A 21,513-nucleotide genomic window follows, 5' to 3' on the forward strand; every position below is an offset into this window, starting at 1 on the left:
AGAAATTAACTTAACGATCATTCAGCATATAGGACCACATTGTATCCTCCTGACTAGTAAAACAGAATCCTTCACCTCAAAAAAATATTCTGAAGTTTACTTAGCTGCTTGACCGTTTTCACTATTGCATTCATCAACGTTGTATTTGCGGATGTGTGGAGACAATCAGCGGGTGTGGAGACCAGTGTTGGGACTAACGTTATTTAGTAACGGGTTACAGTAACTGTGATGGCCTATGTTATATTGTGTCTCAGTCCCTCTCTCTCTGTTTTCCTCTTCGAGGTGGAGCCAGCTGATTGTTAGATCTGGAGCACCTGGGTTGGGTGCTCCTCAGGAAGAGAAAAGGCTGGGGCTTCAGTCTTTCTCGCTCTCTCTCTTTTCATCCTGGCAGCACTCCTTTTGGTTTTGTTGAGCCTTTTGCACACACAACACCATACAGCACATTTACACACATCCACATGCATACTACTGATTTTACTGACTTTACACATCCCATTCCTTATCTTATTTGTGATTATTGATTTACCTTAATAAATATCTTAATTTACTAGTACGTTGCGTCCTTTCCCCTTTTGTCATGGCCTTTGAGCCAGGGTTATGACAAATGGGGGCTCGTGCCATGTTTTTCCCGGTTATTTTTCGTCTAGGTAAGCTTTAATGAGTGAAGTATGCGCCATTGTTTTGTTTAATGCCTAGTTGTGCAGTTTAGTGCTTGCAGCTTTAGGTTTGATAAGGTTGTAGCAGCTTGTTAAGGGCCTGTTTTGGGCTGCAGTCTGGTTTGGCACAGGTGTGCGTAATTAGTTTGGAGTGCGCGCCCACAGTTTTGTTTGTTAGTGCAGGCGGCTGCACGGTTGTTTGTTTGTTTAAGGGAAAGGACTTTAAGTTTGGAGTGCTTTTGCAGGGTAAGTAACTAAGTTTGTTTGTGGCTTTGCACGACGTTTTGGGTTACTTACCTGTTTCTTTTGAGGGGAGAGCTTTAGTCGTAGGACCAGTCATTGGTTATGCTCGTAAAAGGTGTCCAGACGGCAGGTGTTTCTTGTGCGCATCCTCGTAACATGGGAAGGGTTTTCTTATTTTAGTTTGAGTTGGAGATTGCCGGTAGTCCTGTTATCGGTTTTGTTTGGTTATAGGTTTACCTTGGTTTTTCTTATTTAGTGGGGAAAGTACGTGGTCCGACGGCCCATTGCGTGGCTGGCCCTGTGCTGACCCTTTTGTTCTTTTTGGCTGGGATCTCCATCTCCTTTTTCATTATTTTTGGGTTAACCTTTTCCCTTTGTTTTGGAAAAAATAGCGGGGAAGCTCCAAACCCAGCTGGGGGATGTGCTTGCTCGGTGCGCACAGTTGCTTGTCGGGTCCGGTTGTGTGCGTAAAGTTTGTTCTTGTTGTTCGGTCTAAGTATTTATCATGTCTGTGGTGGACGCATTTATTGCCAATCCGTCTCAGGAGGCTTTGGATGCGCTTTCAAAGGAGCAGTTGCTCGCGGTTGCAGGTCATTTTTCAGTGGAGGTTGTGGGGGACAGGCGTCTCAAGGATAATATTAAAACTGCTATAAAATCTAAGTTGGTGTCGCTTGAGCTCATGTCAGGCGAGGAAGAAGTGGTTTTTGATTTAGATTTTGGTGAGGCCACTGCTTCTGTTGCACCTACGGTGGCTGTGCCTGCGCACGGGTTAACCTTTGAGCAGCAGAGGGAGATTTTGTTGTTACAACTTAGAAAACATGAATTGGAAAGTAAAACACATGAATTGGAAAGTAAAACACAGATTGAAATAGCGAGATTCCGCCATGAGTCAGAGATGGCACAGTTGGAGTTGCAGAAGCATGTGTCTGTTAAGGGCGAGCAGGGGTCTAAGTCTTCTGTGGATCGCTTTGATATAAACAACTTGCGTTGGCTGCCACAGTTTAATGAAAGGGATCCAGATACTTTTTTTCTACTGTTTGAGCGTGTGTCCAAGGCTATAAATTAGTCTGACGCAGACTGCGCCCTGATGTTACAGTGTGTCCTCTCAGGGAAAGCGCAGGAGGCTTATTCGTCTTTGAGCCTTGAGGACAGCTCTAGTTACGTTAAGATAAAAGCGGCGGTGCTTAAAGTATACGAACTCGTGCCGGAGGCATATCGCCAGCGATTTAGGTCCTGGGAGAGGAAAAATGGTCAGACATATGTGGAGTTCACTAGGGACCTGTCCACTCACTTTAAGCGGTGGTTAGCTGCGCTTGACGTCACTGAGTTTAACAGTTTGTGTGATCTGATGATTCTGGAGCAGTTGAAAAATTCTTTGCCAGAACGCATAGCCACGTACATCATAGAGCAGAAAGTCACTACTGCTGCTGATGCTGCTGTATCAGCGGATGAGTATATGTTGCTTCATAAAAGCAGTTTCAGGGAGCGCCCTGTTGCTCGTGATGTTGGGGGGGGCGTGGAACTGGGGCTGATGACATGTTTGAGAGGCAGCGTTCAAAGAAAGCTGGTTTTGGGAGGTTTGACTCCAAGGCAGGTGGCAGTTTTGACAGTGGCAATGTTTGTAACTATTGCCATGAGAAAGGGCACTGGAAGGCAGATTGTCCTGTGTTAAAATCTAAAGCCGGGGGAAGGAGATCTGGGCCCAATCCCAATTCAACTTCACTCGCCCTTCTTTTCTCCACTCGCACTTCTTTTCTTCCCTAAGCCCTAAAAAAGAAGTGGGAGATTTTAGGGCACTTGAAATCTAGGGCACTTGTGCTCAGGTGCCTGTCCCAATTCTCCTACTCCCCCTCGTTTTCATCCCTAGCCTGATCAGGAAGCCCAGAGCTAAAAGCTGTTTAAACTTCAGCTGTAGCGCTGTTAACATGGCACTTTATTAGGTTTTAATATTTTTTCAGGCATAAAGGTAACCTTAAGATCCGCAACCGGGGCTCAGTTTATCCAAATAACGCCTGTTAAGAAATTTGATGAAATTAATGCTCGGTTATGTGGGTTTTGCTCATATCGTGCATATGTGTAAATAGTTTTGTATTTGTGTGGTTTTACTCACTTGGAAATACTTTTAAATTGTCTAATAAAACTTGTTACACAACAGTTTTCTCTTCTGGGGTTTCTCAAAGTAAGGTAATGTCTCAAATTATAAACTGTACAACAAGATCAATAGTAAAATAAGGATAGTGAGAGCATCTGCAGTAAAAAAGGCTTTATTTTCTATATTCAAATACAATTTTTAAAAAGAAAAAAGTAAACATTGCACGCAAAACGAAGAAAGGTGCTGTTCCATATAAAAAAATTTGCACAGAAATATTTACAAAAAAAAAGTTTGCAGTGTATGTGCTGCTACTGCTGATGAGGTGTCTGGTCCACCATTTTCTCTAAGAGGTTCAGGAACCTGTCCATGTGTTCATTTTTTTGACATCTTCTGTCTTCTTTGGCGGCCTCAGCTTGAAGGAAGTCCTGCATAGAGTTTCTTTTTTTTGGGGATCGGGGGGAAAGTGGACCTGATGCCTGAAGCTTCCAGCTTCCTCTTCCAGCTGGTGAGGCAGAGCTTGAGGCCGATGTGCTTGCGTCTTCCAAAGTGTTCTGAGATAAAAAAAAGATGGATACACATGTTGATTACACACATGACTGGACTATCATACACACTCACAACATCATACCAGGTTCATTATCACTGTATGAATAAAAATGACCTCTGTGCTTTCCTCTGAATTTTTCAGAGAGGACACCGGTGAGGATGGAGGGTCGATTATGTTCTGAAAAGAAAATAACAGTTAGATCTTCAGGTACTGTAGTGTCTTATCACTCACAATCAGGAGGGAACCACCGGTCGTAGCACAAGCTAGCTATAGGAAGAAGGACTGGGGAATAAGATTGTGCTTTTTTACTGCTAAACTTACCATGAGTATTTGCGTGGGATCTTCATAAGAGGCCAACAAATATGGAGGCTGGATTGAAGGTCTGGACCCCAAAACCTCATGCATCTCTTTGTAGAAAGGCCATGAGGCTGCTGTGGCCTCCCCACTGTCTGTCCCGGAGCCGGTTTTAGGGGTTTTGAGGTCCTGCATAAGACACACACACACACACACACACACACACACACAATTTACAGAAGATTATTAATAAATACTTTACATGAATTTTTTTTTGTTAAGCATCATCTCTTCAGCAGATAATATTACTTACCATAACCATTGCTTACCTTATATATATTTTTTAAGATTTTCAGTGATGAATAGTAGTTATACCATGGTTAAGGACCCCATCACAGATATTCTGCAGCAGATAGCTAGATCACTCACTCCCACAGTGGTTTAGCAGCAGATTTCTTCTTAGTGAAATTCTCCTCGTTGGTAGTCCTAAAGCTTATTAGGTGTCGGACCTGATCCGGAGTCCTGAATGAAATGTGATTACTGCAATGCACAAACGTCCTCGTAAAAAAAACAAACAAAAAAAAAAAACACTGATAACAAGGCAGCAAGCAACGTTATTACTTCATAACCCCCCACCCCCCCAAATAACGTTGCTGCCTTATAGTAATGTGAAATATCCAACAAATTTGTAGAAAATATGAGAGTTAACGAGTAGTTAACAGGACACGGCAATGTTATCTACCCGGTATTTCTATGTACTGTTCATACAAACATACAAAAGCACTGTGATTACAAAACTTTTTTTTTAATTCCATGGGACATTATACTTACATTTATGGGGTTTCTTTTCAATATCCCCCTGCTCTTTGCGGGTCGCCATTTGACTCAAAAAAACTTTTCCTTTTTCCTTTTCCTCGGTCGGCGAGCTTTAAATAGACGCAGCCTACGGCGTCGCTTACGTAACCTACGGGGTCGCTTACGTAACCTACGGCGTCGCTTACGTAGGTTACGTAACCATATTCCGGCGCGATCTTAGCGAACAACGGACAAAAAAGGGATTATGTACATTCACTGAGTGAATATTATGAAAGTAAAATATCGGTTTGCAAAAGGAAATGCAATCAAAACGCATTTTTATGCAGAAACTAACTCAAAATATTGATTTTATTCCCAAAAAAAACAAAAATGTCCGCCATGTTTTCTTTTTTGATTCAGTCCACAAATGACGACGAAAAGCATTCTGGGAAATTTTCATAGCCCCTCGCTCGCGAAGTAAGCATCTGAAAACCCTCGATTTGAAGGGGCTATTCTCAGCCCCTAGCCCTCGTTATGCCCCCTCCCCCTAGGTGAAAAGAGGAATTGGGACACCACTACCTTCACGGGAACGCGCAAAAGTTAGGGTTAGTGAAGAAAAGGAGGGCGAGGGGGAGTTTTGGGACGCACCCCTGGTGTTAGGCCTGCTGCCTTTGCTGCACCTGTTAAGAGTTGCTGTGTGTCGGAGGTGTTTGTTCCTCACTCCTGTGAACCAGATGTGTTGGCAGCTTATGCTCATTTCGTTCGTGATGGTTTTGTGTCACTTGTAGGGAGTGATGTGAAGGTCCCCATAAAAATTCTGAGGGATACTCTGGCGTATGATTCCTACATTGTTGACTCCGTTTTACCTTTGTCTGAAGAGTCTGACACTGGTGACCGTGTTCTCAGTCGGGGGATGGGGTTAAAATTTCTCCCTGTTCCGTTGCATAAAATGTTCCTTGAATGTGAGCTGGTTAAAGGCGAGGTGGCTGTTGGGGTGCGGCCGGCGTTGCCTATTGATGGTGTGCATTTGATTTTGGGCAACGGCCTTGCTGGTAGACGGGTTTGGTCTGATACTCCGTCCACACCTCTCGCCGACCCGCCTCCATCGCCTGTAGTTACATCTTGTCAGTCTGAGTTTGTGTCTGAGGAGAGCTCCGGTGTGTTGCCAGACGTTTCGTCATCATGCGTAATTACGCGAGCTATGAGCAAAGCTGATCCGGTAGGGCCTGACAGTAACAGTGATGTAGCTCTAGAGGTTCCTTTGTTATCTGAACTGCCTTTATCCTTGTCACACGGGGAAGTTGTACAGGAGCAGCGTAATGATTTGTCATTGAAAGAGGTGTTTGAGCGTGCCTTGTCTGCTTCGGAAATATCTAGTGCTGCAAATGGTTACTTGGTGCATAATGACGTGCTTTTCAGGAAGTGGGTCCCTGTTGTTAATGAGTGTGTGAAGGGTGACGTTTTCCAGTTGGTAGTGCCAGTGAAGTTTCGTCCTCTTGTCTTGAAGGTGGCACATGATGAGTGTGGACACTTTGGTGTGCGCAAAACGTATTTGAACATTTTGAAACACTTCTTTTGGCCGCGCGTTAAGCGTGATGTGTCAGCGTACATTAAAACCTGCCATGTTTGTCAGCTAACTGGAAAGCCTAATCAGAGTCTCAAGCCGGCGCCGCTGCAACCTATCCCGGTTGCGAGTGAACCTTTTACGCACCTCATTGTGGACTGTGTGGGTCCGTTGCCGCCGTCCCGTCTGGCTGTAAATATCTGCTGACGGTGATATGTCAGAGCACCCGCTATCCGGCGGCATATCCTTTGAGGTCGATTACAAGGCATTGTCGCAGTTTTTTTCAGTGTTTGGTATCCCCAAAGTGGTTCAGAGTGACCAAGGGTCAAACTTTTCGTCTAACTTGTTTGGGCAAGTGTTGAGGCTGCTGCGTATTAGACAGAACCAATCGACAGCTTATCATGCGCAGAGCCAGGGGGCCCTCGAGCGGTTCCATCAGACGCTTAAGTCTCTCCTATGTGCCTATTGCACGGAGATGGATAGAGACTGGGAAGAGGGGCTCCCGTGGCTCATGTTGGCTGCGCGAGAGGCAGTGCAAGAAAGCACAGGATTTAGCCCAAATGAGTTGGTCTTTGGACATGTTGTGCGGGGTCCGTTAGCAGTGCTGAAGGGGGACTGCGTTGATACTGACCCACCTAGCAGTTTGTTGGATTATGTAAACGGGTTCCGTCATCGATTGTTTGTTGCTGGTTGTATGGCACGGGAAAAATTGTCTGTGTCCCAAGAAAAAATGAAAAAGTTGTATGACCGTCGTTCCGTGCGTCATGACTACAGTCCAGGCGACCAGGTTCTGGCGCTTTTGCCTATCGTTGGTTCGCCTTTCCAAGCAAAATATATAGGTCCATACAGTGTGGTTGAAAAGGTCTCTGATTTGAACTATATTATAGCAACACCCGGTCGGCGGAAAGCTAAACGTCTTTGTCATATAAATCTTTTGAAGCCGTATTACACCCGTGCTGAGCCGAGTTTGAGTCAGGAGCCGAGTGACGGGGTGCGCCCGGCTCTTGCTGTGGCTTCGGTGGCGGATGAATGTGACGGTGTGCCAGAGCCGGGTGAAAGCTTGCTGTGCGGGCGGTTAAGAAATTCAGAATCGCTTGATAATTTGGACCAGTTGTTGGGTCACCTGTCCGCGTCGCAGCGCAGTGAACTGTCATGTTTGGTGCATAAGTATCCCTGTTTGTTCAGTGACATTCCCACACAGACCGACTGGATTGAGCATGAAGTTTATGTTGGAGGAGCTCGAGCACCCCTGGTGGTTTTCACTGACCACAACCCTCTGACATTTCTTCGGTCTCTTAGATGTCCCAATCAGAGGCTTGTAAGATGGTCTCTATTTTTGCAGGCCTATGACCTGGACATTAGACATATAAAAGGAACAGACAATGTTATTGCAGATGCATTATCACGTGCACCTTTGTGTTAGTTTGGCCTTGTGTTATTCAAGTCAAATAACTGTCTGTTCTGCCTGTTAAACTGCTCTGTGCTCTCATCCTCTTAATCTGCTTCACCAGGGTTGCTGAGATGGGGCACAGTGGTGGGCTGCAGGCAGGATGACGGTGATAGGCTTATGTTTTGTCATTAGTGTTATTTGTTCTTTGGTTGTGGGTGGAGGCCAATGGTTCCATGGGAAACATTGACTTTATGGGGGGGGGGGGGGGGGGGGGTGATGGCCTATGTTATATTGTGTCTCAGTCCCTCTCTCTCTGTTTTCCTCTTCGAGGTGGAGCCAGCTGATTGTTAGATCTGGAGCACCTGGGTTGGGTGCTCCTCAGGAAGAGAAAAGGCTGGGGCTTCAGTCTTTCTCGCTCCCTCTCTTTTCATCCTGGCAGCACTCCTTTTGGTTTTGTTGAGCCTTTTGCACACACAACACCATACAGCACATTTACACACATCCACATGCATACTACTGATTTTACTGACTTTACACATCCCATTCCTTATCTTATTTGTGACTATTGATTTACCTTAATAAATATCTTAATTTACTAGTACGTTGCGTCCTTTCCCCTTCTTTTGTCATGGCCTTTGAGCCAGGGTTATGACAGTAACGCCGTTAGTTTTGCGGTAACTAATACTCTAACGCATTACTTTTTAAATTCAGTCACGCAATTACCGCTACCAAACGGTGCGTTACTCCGTTATTTCTGGCTACAGTGAAGCTTTTTTTCCCCACACGTGGAGACCAGAGGAAACGTAGTGTGTGTGCGTTCAAAAACATGAGCGGTCAAGAGCCAAAAGAAGGCGAGTTTCGCAACGTGGAATTACAGCAATCCCTGGTTTTTCGCAGGGGTTATGTTCCAAAAAGAACCTGTGATAAGTGAAATTCTTTTTACAATTCTAGAGGGCTTCAAATTGCAGAGATCAGCCTCGCACGTATTCCACTGCTCTTCTGAGCCGCTGCATCCTGACTCTGTAGCGTCTTTTTATCCTAAGCATGCAGGTGGGTTTTTTCAAGAGAAGAAAATAGTTATGGGTCGTTCTCTTCGCTCTTTTTTTCTTCTGGGCAAAAAGATTCTTATAAACCAACATGCTACCATTGGTTATTATATTTGAGGAATGTAATGAACGATTCATCAAAGGCTCCTGTTCTTCAGCTGCTGCTGAAGCTCATTGGCCGTTTCTCAGCTTGTTGCTAAGCAACCAACGTTATTGATACAGGAAGTGAAGAAGCGGGGAGACTGTTTAGAATGCAGAACATGATGCACAATGCAAATCCATACAGTACCTGCTGAAATGAAGGCTAGAGGGGCATGAAATGGGAGCATTTAAAATAATGTTTTTATTTAAAGTAACTAAAAAGTTACTTTTCATAGTAACGCATTACTTTTTGGTCTAAGTAGCTGAGTTACTGAGTTACTTTTTAATGAAGGAACTAGTAACGGTAACTAGTTACTATTTTTCAGTAACTAGCACAACACTGGTGGAGACGCAGCGCTGCTCCTCAATGCACTAATTCCCTGTCATCACACATAGAGGTGCTCGGGCTCGGGCACGGCGCAGGAGGATCGGTGCAGAGTCGGCGGCAGAACAGATCTAATTGGGGGGCACATAATAACCAGCGGGGGGGCACAAACTGCCGTTCAAGAACGCAATATGATGTAAATGCTTAATGAGTTTGCCATCAACGATCACAGCAAACCAGTTTCAATTACACAACATACTGCAAAATCTCTTTTTAATACACACACACACACAAGTGTATTGTGCACCCAAACTGCAAAAAAACAAAAAACAACAACGTACAGGCCACGTCTCTCCCTCCCTCCCTCGCCCTCTCCATCTCTCTCTCATACAACGCATACACATGAAAATGTGAACGGTGAATCTCCAAATTTAATTTGACGAAATTAGACAGACCCAAACATTCCACATTTGCGTAATAATAAACGCCAAGGCTGGCGCCATGAAGTCAATTAAATGCATGTCTCACCTTTAGAAGAGTTGCACATCTTCATTTTTTTTTAAATAGATCACACTTTGGGAAGCCTTCTTTATATTTTAGCGTTATTTCCGCGTAGATAAGAGTGAGTTTGATGCTCCTTAACAAGTTTGGTCCGCGGATCAACATCAACCCAGCTCCCCCAACCCCTTGCTCCCGGTGGCTGATTTATGGTTCCGCGTCACACCAACGCAGAACCGACGGCGTAGGGTACGCGGCGACGCACACCGCACTGCGACCCTACGCCGTCGATTTAACGCGGAACCATAATTCAGGCGAAGCTGCAGTCTGTCTGCGCTGATCCTGACACAGCGGGTCGGAGCGGATTTGGTCATGATGTTTAACCTGTGTTTTGTGATTAATAAGCACGGGTTTTAATTAAATGTAATTTACGAAGGATGATTTCACGTTCAATAAGATAAGTAATCAATAAAATACAAAGTTTGGCACAAAGGCTTGGCCTGCTTGTGGGCGAGTGGAGGGGGGCACAATAACTCATTTGGGGGGGCATGGCCCGCGGATGACCCCCCCCATGACGCCGACCCTGGATCGGTGTCACGGCTGCCTGGACAGCCTGATCCGACAGCACGTCCAGGGACTGAAGTGCTGACGCACGAATGCGTTCATAAAAACAGTTCTGCTTCACACGGTTGATTTGCAGCGAGAACATGCTGTATAGCAGCCAAATTATCAAATACATGATATTCATGATGATCGTTTTATTTGTGCGTAATGCATAAAGCATATACAGGAACACACTTGTTATTCCTTATTTTTCTTTTTTTTCCCCCTTTGCTGTCACCAATGAATGCTAAACAATATAAATCTAAAGTATGAAATAGATCAAAATTTGTGCGGGGTGCATTGTTTTAATATCTCATTACTTGGTGTGATATTGATTTGCCTGACGCGGCTGGATCTGTGAGTCTTTGTTCACTAAGATGGTTGTAAAGACTGGGTCAGCAGCATCTTTCATTTCCTTCTTAATGAAAGAGATACTTAAGCTAAGAGCTACTCTGGGAAACGCGATTTTCTTTCACAGGCTCCTTAAGAAGGTTTGAAAGAAGTCTTTCGCTGTTAAGAACTACTTAACTGATCTGGGAAACCGGGCCAAAAAGGTTATTGATGGATTGTTAACTGACATACAGCTGTAATCAGTCACTCAGAACTGGGACATTTCCAAAAAAAAAATGAAAACTGCAAAAGTCATCCCACTGTACAGAACTGGAGACAGACACCAATTCACTAATTACAGGCCTGATTCTTTACTCCCAACATTTTCTAAGATCTTAGAAATAGTATTTATTTACAGGTTGGACAAATTAATACCAATCAAAAGGCCACGCCCCTAATTACGCATTAAACTTCTTGCTTTAGGTTATATTCCAACCTGCCACAATACGAGGAAAAAGAGGCTTCAAACCCCTGCAGAAAACCTGTGGGTGATTCATGCATGAATGAACCGTCATTCTGAGTTTGGGGGTTAGTTTGGGATCTTTATTCCCTCTAGTGGTTAAATGTTGGAAACTGCAGCTTTAAATGAGTCTTGTATATCTATATATTTCACACCAAAATCAGTTTGATTGTTTGATAGTTTGATCAGTTTGATATTTAAATGTTTTAATGTCTCAAAGACTTACCATGTGTATTATTCTGAAGCCCATTGCAATAAAAGTTTCTTAACAACATAAATGTTTTATAACAAATAAAGAACACATGAATTAAAAAATATTTTTATTTTATATATTGATATTGACAATCAGAAGCTTATCATATAAATTGTGTCAGCTCTCATTGTGTCAGAAAAAATAAAACTCTTTCTAAACCTTCTTGCTTGTGTTGTTTTCTCAGATGTAAATCACTTTGGATAAAAGCGTCTGCTAAATGACAGAAGTCGTAGTAAACCAGTGATGAAAAGAATGTTGTATGCATTTTGTTCTAAATACTTTCGTTGGTAAATGAAATACTTACTGTAACTGCGAGAAGGAACTATGTCATTTGTTCAGACTCCACTGCAGCCCTTCAGAGTTTGACTTCAAAGAAAACAATAAGAGAAGATCTAGTGTTGGAAATATTAATGGTATTGTGGAGGTTATGCAGAACTGGAATTACTGTGCAGTTTTGTTGGGTTCCTGCCCACATGGGTGTTGATGGCAATGAGAAAGCAGACAATATTGCTAAAAGAGCATTGAAATTGAGTAGTGAGGTAATTATGGAAATTCCTTTTGGTAAAGGTGAAGCAAAATCATGAATTAGAAAGGCAGTGAGGGATTCATGGCAGAAGGTGTGGGACAACGGTGTAAAAGGGAGACATTTTTATAACATACACAAGTCAATTAACGTGAAGGTTTTCAAAGGAAAGTGTAGGAGAGAGGAAGTCATCATTTCTAGATTAAGATTAGGTCATACTAGTTTAAAATCAACTCTGTATTTAATGTCAAAGTCCGTGTGTGATAAATGTGATGAGTGTGATGTCACAGAGAATGTAGAGCATGTGATTCTTAAATGTGGCAAGTATGAGGTAGAAAGGAACGCTTTAAGAGACAGGATGTACGAGCTGGGACGGGAATGGAGTTTAGTAGGTTATTAGGGAGGAGTGAGGTGATGAGGGATTGTTATAAGGAAATCCTTGTCTTTCTTAAAGATGCAGGGATAGATAATAAGATTTAAATGTGGTTATCTTATTTTATATAGGTATTTCCTTTTTTCCCCCCTTTAAGTTAGACTGTAACCTGGTGTAATAATGATCCTGATGTTACACACTCCGGTACAGCAGGTGGCGGTAGAACCTAATAACGTTGGTTGTGATCCGCCATTAAACCTAGAGAAGAAGAAGGAGAGGACGGTTCTGTTGTTTCCTTTCTTTTTCCTCTTCAACAATGTCTAAGGTGAATCATCTGAGAGAGTTTATCGGTCAGCGACTAACAGCAGCTGCTGTAGAAATATTGTCAGTGTTTGAAAAAAGCATCTTGGAGTATGAAGAAGAGCTCGACCGTCAGCGCAGACTGTTGGACCTCGCCTGGAAACCTGAAATCAGACTCCACAGAGTCGGTACGTAACCCTGGAAAGTTGAATGAATGAACACATGAGTATGACTCCTACAAGATCCCTTTGTTTCCAGTTAAAAGCCGTGGTGATGAAGCAAACCAACTCAATGGGAAACTCCCCAGCTCAAGCAGCTGCTGATGTGGGATTCGGAAACATCCCGAACTAACTTGTTGTTCTGTTTACTTGGTGCTGCCTTTCATGCTCCATTCAGACTCTGGACCAGACTGAGATTTCACACTTTATGAATGAATGCATTTTTATTTCGAACATGTATATAAAAAATAAACATTAACATCTTCATATTCACATATGTTGGAAAAAATGAGTAGGAAGAAGTCTACACTTTTTCCTAGTTCCTACCCCTTTATAACTCTATGAATTTACATTATTGCTATTATTATATCTACACAATATCCATATAAATATAGTCTATATAAATACTATGTAAAACATGCCTATTACCACATAATTATCCATATAAGTATATAGAAAAAAAAAAATATTACATGAATATTATAAATATATAGAAAATACAAATATTTTATAAATCTATATAAATATACACTATATAAATACATAAATAACTATATATATATATATATATATATATATATATATATATATATATATATATATATATATGTATGTATATATGCTACATACCTAATAAATATATAACATATATTACGTAATTTTAACTATCCCTCTCAACATATAATATATACTACATAAATATTCACATTAATATCTAAACATATCTTAAGCAAGTATAATATACCATTTTTCCTTATTTTATTTGTTTCTCACACTCGTTACCCCATTTCCTCTTCCATGTACCTGTTTATAGATAATTTTTTGTATCTCTTTTTAAACAGATTTATGTTAGTACCTTTTCATTTCCAGCTCCAAACTGTTCCACAGAGTCTCCACAGTTCCATATGCACATGCTGCACATTGTTGTTCCTACTTTATGTTTTCTAAAATGTAGTTCTCCCCTTAGATTATAGCCCCTTTCTCTCTCAGTGAACATTCCTCTGATATTTTTTGGTAGTAGATTATTCCTTGCTTTGAACATTATTTGCTCTGTTTTTATATTTAACCAGATTCATACATTTCTTAACCAGAGCCATACATTTCTTTAGACTTAATCGTTTATTTAGTAGAAAAGATGCAGATCACAGTGGCTCCGTGTAAGATGTGAGATGACACTGGCAAAAAACCTGATCGTTGGAGGATTTTCATGTAGGAGTTCATATGCAGGACTTGTAGTGGTGGTACTACAACTGGTAATACTGGTGCTACAGCTGGTATTACAACTGCAACTATAACTGGAACTATAACTGGTACTTATACTGGTACTGTGACTGGTACTGTAACTGGTACAATAACTGGTACTATAACTGGTACTACTAGTACTATAACTGGAACTACTACCGGTACTATAACTGGTTCTTTAACTGGTACTATAACTGGTACTACTAGTACTATAACTGGTACTACAATTGGTACTATAACTGGTACTACTGGTACTACAAGTGGTTCTACTGGAACTATAACTGGTACTATAAGGTACTACTGGTACTACAACTGGTACTTTTATCGTTTATGTTGTGATCTGCTGGAGCAGCAGCATCACAGCAGTAGAAAGGAACAGACTGGAAAAGGTGAGGAAAGCGGGCTCTGTCCTGTACTGTAGTAGTAGTACTAGCTCTGTCCTGTACTGTAGTAGTAGTACTAGTCATCCATCAGAACCATGGACAGCTCCACCAGCACCATGGACAACTCAATCAGTCAGTACGTACACATGCAGCGATTCAACATGGTTGCAGATCTGATCAGATAATGACATGCAGAAGATTGGATCAACTTGTCTGATTACACATGCTGTTCTGAGATCAGACTGAATCAGATTGAATAAGCCACTGTAACCAGAGCATGGCTGAATCCGTGACGCTAGGTGGCGCTGTACCCGAGGTAACCATGGTAACCATTTCAACAAAGAGCCACTTCCGGTTGACCTCCGCTTAACAACAAGGAAAGGAAAAAGTGCATTCTAACTGCTTTCCTATTAATAATCTGTCTAAAACAGCCTTTCTCAACCTTTTTTCAGTCATGACACCTTTCAAAAGTGAATAAAATCTCACGACACCCCAGAGTAAAATATAATTAAAAACCGCACCGCATCGCTCTAACTGTAAATGCATAAGTCCAGTTTATTTTGTAGCAATAACTTGAACACGTTAACTGCACCAGAGTATAAGTCATCGTTCACTGTTGTGCTTGGTTGCCACGCTGATGGACAGAAACTATGGGGATTTTTAAAAGAAAAGAATGCCTAAAGAGTCTTTTCCAGCCGGCTTCACGCCGGCCGTTCAAAGTGAAGCCTGATTTATGGTTCCGCGTTAAATCGACGCAGAGCCTACGCCGTAACGTACGCGGCGAAGCGCACCGTACGTGTGCGTCGCCGCATAACCTACGGCGTAATCTCTGCGTTGGTTAACGCAGAACCATAAATCAGACTTAAGGCTGCAGCGGCGTGGGAGAGATGGATGACTGAGAGGGAGAAGAGTTTCTCCAGGAGTGGAAGGCAGTTATGCCACAGTTTGCAGATGGATTGTTGATGCGTGGGCTAACGTGTCTGCTGGGATTATTTTGCGAGCTTTTGCAAAAGGGTGCATTTCCGAGGCGCCGCGCGGCACGGAACGTGACTCTGACAGCGAGGAATTGGGACTGGTAGCTGATTTAGCGGAGCTCTTCAATGCAGAAACAGAGGATGAGACTTCGATGGGTTTGATTAATGTAAAAAATGAAATAAAGTAGCCTACAATCAAACAAAGTTTTGCTCCCGCTGTATTTTTAAATACGCACGCTTGTGTGCTAGTGTGTGTGTTCTTGTGTGTGTGCCGTTTCGGTCGGTGCGCCGTGTGTGTTTTAAATACAGAAATGACACAAGACTGAGGCTATGCCGTTCCACACGGCCCCCGTATGGTCGCGAAAATACAGTATTTATATATGAAATGTCAGAATAGGAAATATTTTGACGACACCCCTGAAGCAGTCACACGACACCCCAGGGCGCTACTACTGAGCAGCGTCGCGTCGTCTCCTTTCACTTCCGGGTGAATCCCCTCCCCCGGGGGAAAACCATGGGGAAAACCGGGGGAAATTCTCGAGCATGCGCAGACTGTAATATCCATGTCCCCGTACACATGGCATTAACAAGGCGGTTGCGACTGGCTTATCTAGGTGCTGCAAGTGGGTTGATGAATCTGGTCTGATCAGATTGACTTGACTGACTTATGGTGTTCACATGCAGTTTAAAAGTCAGTACGATGTGTGCAAATGATCTCCAACCAGCTTGAATCGCTGCATGTGCACGTACTGACTGACCAGCTACGTCATCCGCCATGCATCACTGAGAGGCATCATCATCATTATCCTCACCATCATCATCCCCATCACCATCATCACCATCATCATCATCATCATCACCATCATCACCATCATCATCCTCATCATCCTCATCCTCATCTTCATCATTATCACCACCATCCTCATCTTCATCATCATCACCACCATCATAACCATCACCATCATCACCATCATCATCATCACCATCATAACCATCACCATCATCATCTTCATCACCATCATCACCGTCATCATCATCATCACCATCATAACCATCATCATCATCATCATCATCATCATCAGCATCCTCATCCTCATCATCATCACCATCATAACCATCACCATCCTTATCATCATCATCATCATCATCATCACCATTCACATCATCATCATCATCACCATCCTCATCCTCCTCATCATCAGCAGCATCCTCATCATCACCACCACCATCATCATCATCATCACCATCATCCTCGTCACCATCGTCATCATCATCATCATCATCACCATCACCATCATCCTCGTCATCACCATCACCATCATCATCATCATCACCATCATCCTCGTCATCATCATCACCACATCATCACCATCACCATCATCATCATCACCACATCATCATCATCATCCTCGTCATCACCATCAGCTGCAACCACAATGCATCAGATTTCCCTCACACAGGGCCCTTTCCAAGTTGTCACTGGCTAGTGGATAGTAGGGGGCCCGACAGACGGCTGACGTGCATTGTTCTTTATGACCTCAAACTCCATGTCATACTTTTTATCTTTGTACTGACATGTCAACATGACTTTACCTTAAGCTGGAATGTGGTGTCCTGCATAAGCAACAAGCTTGGAGTAAGATTTGCTCACCTTTTTATCCAGTCTCAGCTTTCTGAGGTCTTTCATAGAAATTACGTTGGAATCAGTCCCAGTGTCCAGCTTGACTTTCAAAACTTTCTTGTTGACAATCAGATCTTCACGCCACTTTTCTTTCTTTGCATCCACTGCATCCATTTGTGAGACTTGTTTTTCTGCTTGGATTGTGCCAATAAAGAAGTCCTGATCATCTGCCTTGGCCTTGTTTATATGTTGCACTTTATGATTATTTGTGTGCTTGCCTGAGTTGCACATTTTGGCATAGTGATTTTTCCCGTGGCAGGCTTTGCACACTTGTCCGTAGGCAGGGCACTTCCTTGGCTCATGCCTGTAGTTGCATCGTGTGCAGTTTCCTTGAGTTCTCATCTTTACATTCTGTGCTGTGACACCACAGTCTTTCTGTTTGTCACTTGTTTATGCTTTGTGACTTTATTGACAGGAATTTCCGCTAGATTTCCATCCATCCATCCATCCATCCATCCATCCATCCATCCATCGTCTGCCACTTTATCCGTTCCCGGGTCGCGTGGGCAGCAGCCTCAGCAGAGATGCACAGACTTCCTTCACCCCAGACACTTCCTCCAGCTCCTCCGGGGGGAGTCCGAGGCGTTCCCAGGCCAGCCAAGAGACATAGTCTCTCCAGCGTGTCCTGGGTCTGCCCCGGGGTCTCCTCCCGGTGGGACATGCCTGGAACACCTCCCTAGGGAGGCGTCCAGGAGGCATCCTGTACAGATGCCCAAGCCACCTCAGCTGACTCCTCTCAATGTGAAGGAGCAGCGGCTCGACTCCGAGCTCCTCCCGGGTGGCCGAACTCCTCACCCTATCTCTAAGGTAGCGTCCAGCCACCCTGCGGAGGAAACTCATCTCGGCCACTGGTATCCGCGATCTTGTCCTTTCGGTCACTACCCAAAGTTCATGACCGTAGGTGAGGGTAGGTGCGTAGATTTACCGGTAAATCGAGAGCTTCGCCTTTCGACTCAGCTCCCTCTTCACCACGACGGTCCGGTACATCGACCGCATAACTGCGGACGCTGCACCGATCCGTCTGTCAATCTCCCGCTCCATCGTTCCCCCACTCGTGAACAAGATCCCGAGATACTTGAACTCCTCCACCTGGGGCAGGACTTTCCCACCCACCCGGAGAAGGCACGCCACCCTTTCCCGGTGGAGAACCATGGCCTCGGTCTTGGAGGTGCTGATTCTCATCCCTGCCACGTCGCACTCGGCCGCAAACTGCCCCAGCGCATGCTGAAGGTCCCGGTCCGATGAACATCAACAGGACAGATCAACAGGACAACATCATCTGCAAAAAGCAGAGATGAAATCCTGAGGTTCCCAAACCGGAACCCCTCCGGCCCCTGGCTGCGCCTAGAAATCCTGTCCATAAAAATTATGAACAGGACCGGTGACAAAGGGTAGCCCTGCCGGAGTCCAACATGCACCGGGAACAAGTCTGACTTACTGCAGGCAATGCGAACCAGACTCCTACTCTGATCATATAGAGTCCAGACAGCCCTTAATAGAGGCCACCGGACTCCATACTCACCGAGCACCCCCCACAGAATGGCACGAGGGACACGGACAAATGCCTTCTCCAGATCCACAAAGCACATGAAGACTGGTTGGGCAAATTCCCATGAACCCTCGAGCACCCTGCAGAGGGTATAGAGCTGGTCCAGTGTTCCGCCACCGGGACGAAAACCGCATTGTTCCCCCTGAATCCGAGGTTCAACTATCGGCCGTATTCTCCTCTCCAGTACCCTGGAGTAGTCTTTCCCGGGGAGGCTGAGAAGTGTGATCCCCCTGTAGTTGGAACACACTCTCCGGTCCCCCTTTTTAAACAGAGGGACCACCACCCCGGTTTGCCACTCCAGCGTTACTGTCCCCTTCCTCCATGCGATGTCGCAGAGGCGTGTCAACCAAGACACCCTATGACATCCAGAGACTTGAGGTACTCAGGGCGAATCTCATCCACCCCCGGTGCCCTGCCACCGAGGGGCTTGCGAACCACCTCAGTGACCTCGGCTTGGGTGATGGATGAGCACGCCTCAGATTCCCCACACTCTGCTTCCTCAGTGGAAGGCATGTCAGTCGGGAGTATTCCTTCCACCGTCCGACGATGTCCCCAGTCGAGGTCAACAGCTCCCCACCTGCACCATAAACGGTGCCGGCAGAGTACTGCTTCCCCCTTCTGAGGTGCCGAACGGTCCTCCAGAATTTCTTCGAGGCCGACCGAAAGTCTTCCTCCATGGCCTCCCCGAACTCCTTCCAGACCCGGGTTTTTGCCTCCAGGACCGCCCGAGCCGCAGCTCGCTTGGCCTGCCGGTACCCATCTACTGCGTCAGGAGTCCCACTGGCCAACATAGCCCGGTAGGACTCCTTCTTCAGTCTGACATCATCCTGTACTTCTGGTGTCCACCACCGGGTTCTAGGATTACCGCCACGACAGGCACCGGAGACCTTGCGTCCACAACTTCGAGCCGCCGCGTTGACAATGGAGGCAGAGAACATGGTCCACTCGGACTCAATGTCCCCCGCCTCCCCCGGGATCTGAGAGAAGCTCTCCCGGAGGTGGGAGTTGAAGATGTCCCTGACAGAGGGCTCAGCCAGACGTTCCCAACAGACCCTCACAATCCGTTTGGGTCTGCCCGGTCTGTCCAGCCTCCTCCTCCGCCAGCGCATCCAATTCACCACCAGGTGGTGATCAGTTGACAGCTCAGCCCCTCTCTTCACCCGAGTGTCCAAGACATGCGGCCGAAGGTCAGATGAAACGACAACAAAGTCGATCATTGACCTTCGGCCTAGGGTGTCCTGGTGCCACGTGCACTGATGGACACCCTTACATGGTGTTCGTTATGGACAAACTGTGACTAGCACAGAAGTCCAACAACAAAACACCGCTCGGGTTCAGATCGGGGAGGCCGTTCCTCCCAATCACGCCTCTCCAGGTATCACTGTCATTGCCCACGTGAGCGTTGAACCCGCGTCGCCGTTTCGGGCTGGGCCCGGCCGGGTCCCACGGGCAAAGACCCGGCCACCAGGCGCTCGCCAGCGAGCCCCAACGCCGATCCGGGTGACGTAGCGGTCGTTTGATGTCTCCTCTTCATGACAGGCTTTGTGAAGATTTCCTTCTACACTTAATGAGGTTGGAGGTTTCATCTGCTCCATTTTATCTTCGTATCTTTGTTTTACTTCAAGCTTTTACTCTGACACCATGATATATATGATGCGGAAGAAGCCATTTCTAGAACAACAACTTTATTCTTCAACTGTCTCGATACCAACGCAGTCACAGGGCCGCCTAATGGTCACACAGATTAATGCACTTGTTTTCAAATATACTACATAGATGAAGGGGAAGACCGAAGGTTCAGGACAAACTTTAAACCTCACAGATACAACCAAACAATCAACACTGGGAAGCACTTTTGACTTGTTAAAATCCTATCTTTTTGTCCCTTTTTGTAATTCCAGAACTCCCACAAGAAAATGTTTGTAAGGTGGAGGAGGACGGGGTTTTCAGTGACCAGCACCTGGATAACCTGGAGAGGAGCTGCAGCCCGGACCAGGAGGAATCAGGGCATCCACAGACTACAGAACTGGAGGAAGACTCCAGCGGTCAGGAGATTAAGCAAGAGGACGTTGAGGTGGATGTCTCATTGGTCAATGTCGCTGATTTGAAAGTTGAAAATGGTGAACCAGGACCAAACTGTGGCCAGCTGCTGTTGCACACTTCTCCTGAAGCTCAAAACAAAGATGAGGAAGGGACTGAAAGTTTACGCTCAGACTCCAGTAAAACTGTAGATCCGGAGCCAATGAGACGACACGGTGACCACGAAGATGCTGCTGTCCCGTCAGACAGCAACTGTAAATCAAAGCTGACCAGGACCCACATGGGGAAGAAGGCGTTTTCTTGCAGCACTTGCAGGAAAGAGTTCAGTAAAAGAAGTATTTTAATGGATCACATGAAGATCCACACTGGCGAAAGGCCGTTCGTGTGCAACACTTGCAGCAAAACCTTTACTAAATCATCACATCTTAAAAGCCACATATACACGCATACGGGCGAGAAGCCCTACATCTGCAAATCATGTGGAAAAAGTTACAGAGAACGTTCCCACCTGGTGGTTCACTCGAGGATCCACACCGGTGAAAGGCCGTACCTGTGCAACATCTGCGACAAAACCTTTATTACATTATCAAGTCTTAAATGCCACATAACCACGCACACGGGCGAGAAGCCCTACATCTGCAAAACATGTGGAAAAAGTTACAGAGAACGTTCCCACCTAGTGATTCACTCGAGGACCCACAGTGGCGAAAAGCCGTACCTGTGCAACACCTGCGACAAAACCTTTACTACATTATCAAATCTTAAAAGCCACATGTACACGCACACGGGCGAGAAGCCCTACATCTGCAAAACATGTGGAAAAAGTTACAGGCAACGTTCCACCCTGGTGATTCACTCGAGGATCCACACCGGCGAAAGGCCGTACCTCTGCATCGACTGTGGAAAAACCTTTACTAAATCATCACATCTTAA

At 44.9% G+C, this 21,513-nt stretch overlaps 2 protein-coding genes across 2 annotated transcripts in view; both read left to right on the forward strand.

Annotated features, from left to right (window-relative positions):
* Positions 1–21,513, forward strand: part of LOC133440438 (zinc finger protein 391-like) — a 133,437-nt gene that overhangs the window by 47,146 nt on the left and 64,778 nt on the right. The window lies entirely within an intron of this gene.
* LOC133440682 (zinc finger protein 665-like) overlaps positions 14,432–21,513 on the forward strand; it is a 29,788-nt gene continuing 22,706 nt past the window's right edge. The window contains exons 1-2 of the mRNA XM_061718001.1: positions 14,432–14,476; positions 20,939–21,506. Coding sequence (XP_061573985.1) covers positions 14,432–14,476; positions 20,939–21,506 — 613 coding nt within the window. The remainder of the gene's footprint in view (positions 14,477–20,938; positions 21,507–21,513) is intronic.

This window comes from Cololabis saira, chromosome 3 (genome assembly GCF_033807715.1).
Source record: "Cololabis saira isolate AMF1-May2022 chromosome 3, fColSai1.1, whole genome shotgun sequence".
NCBI classification, from domain to species: domain Eukaryota; kingdom Metazoa; phylum Chordata; class Actinopteri; order Beloniformes; family Belonidae; genus Cololabis; species Cololabis saira.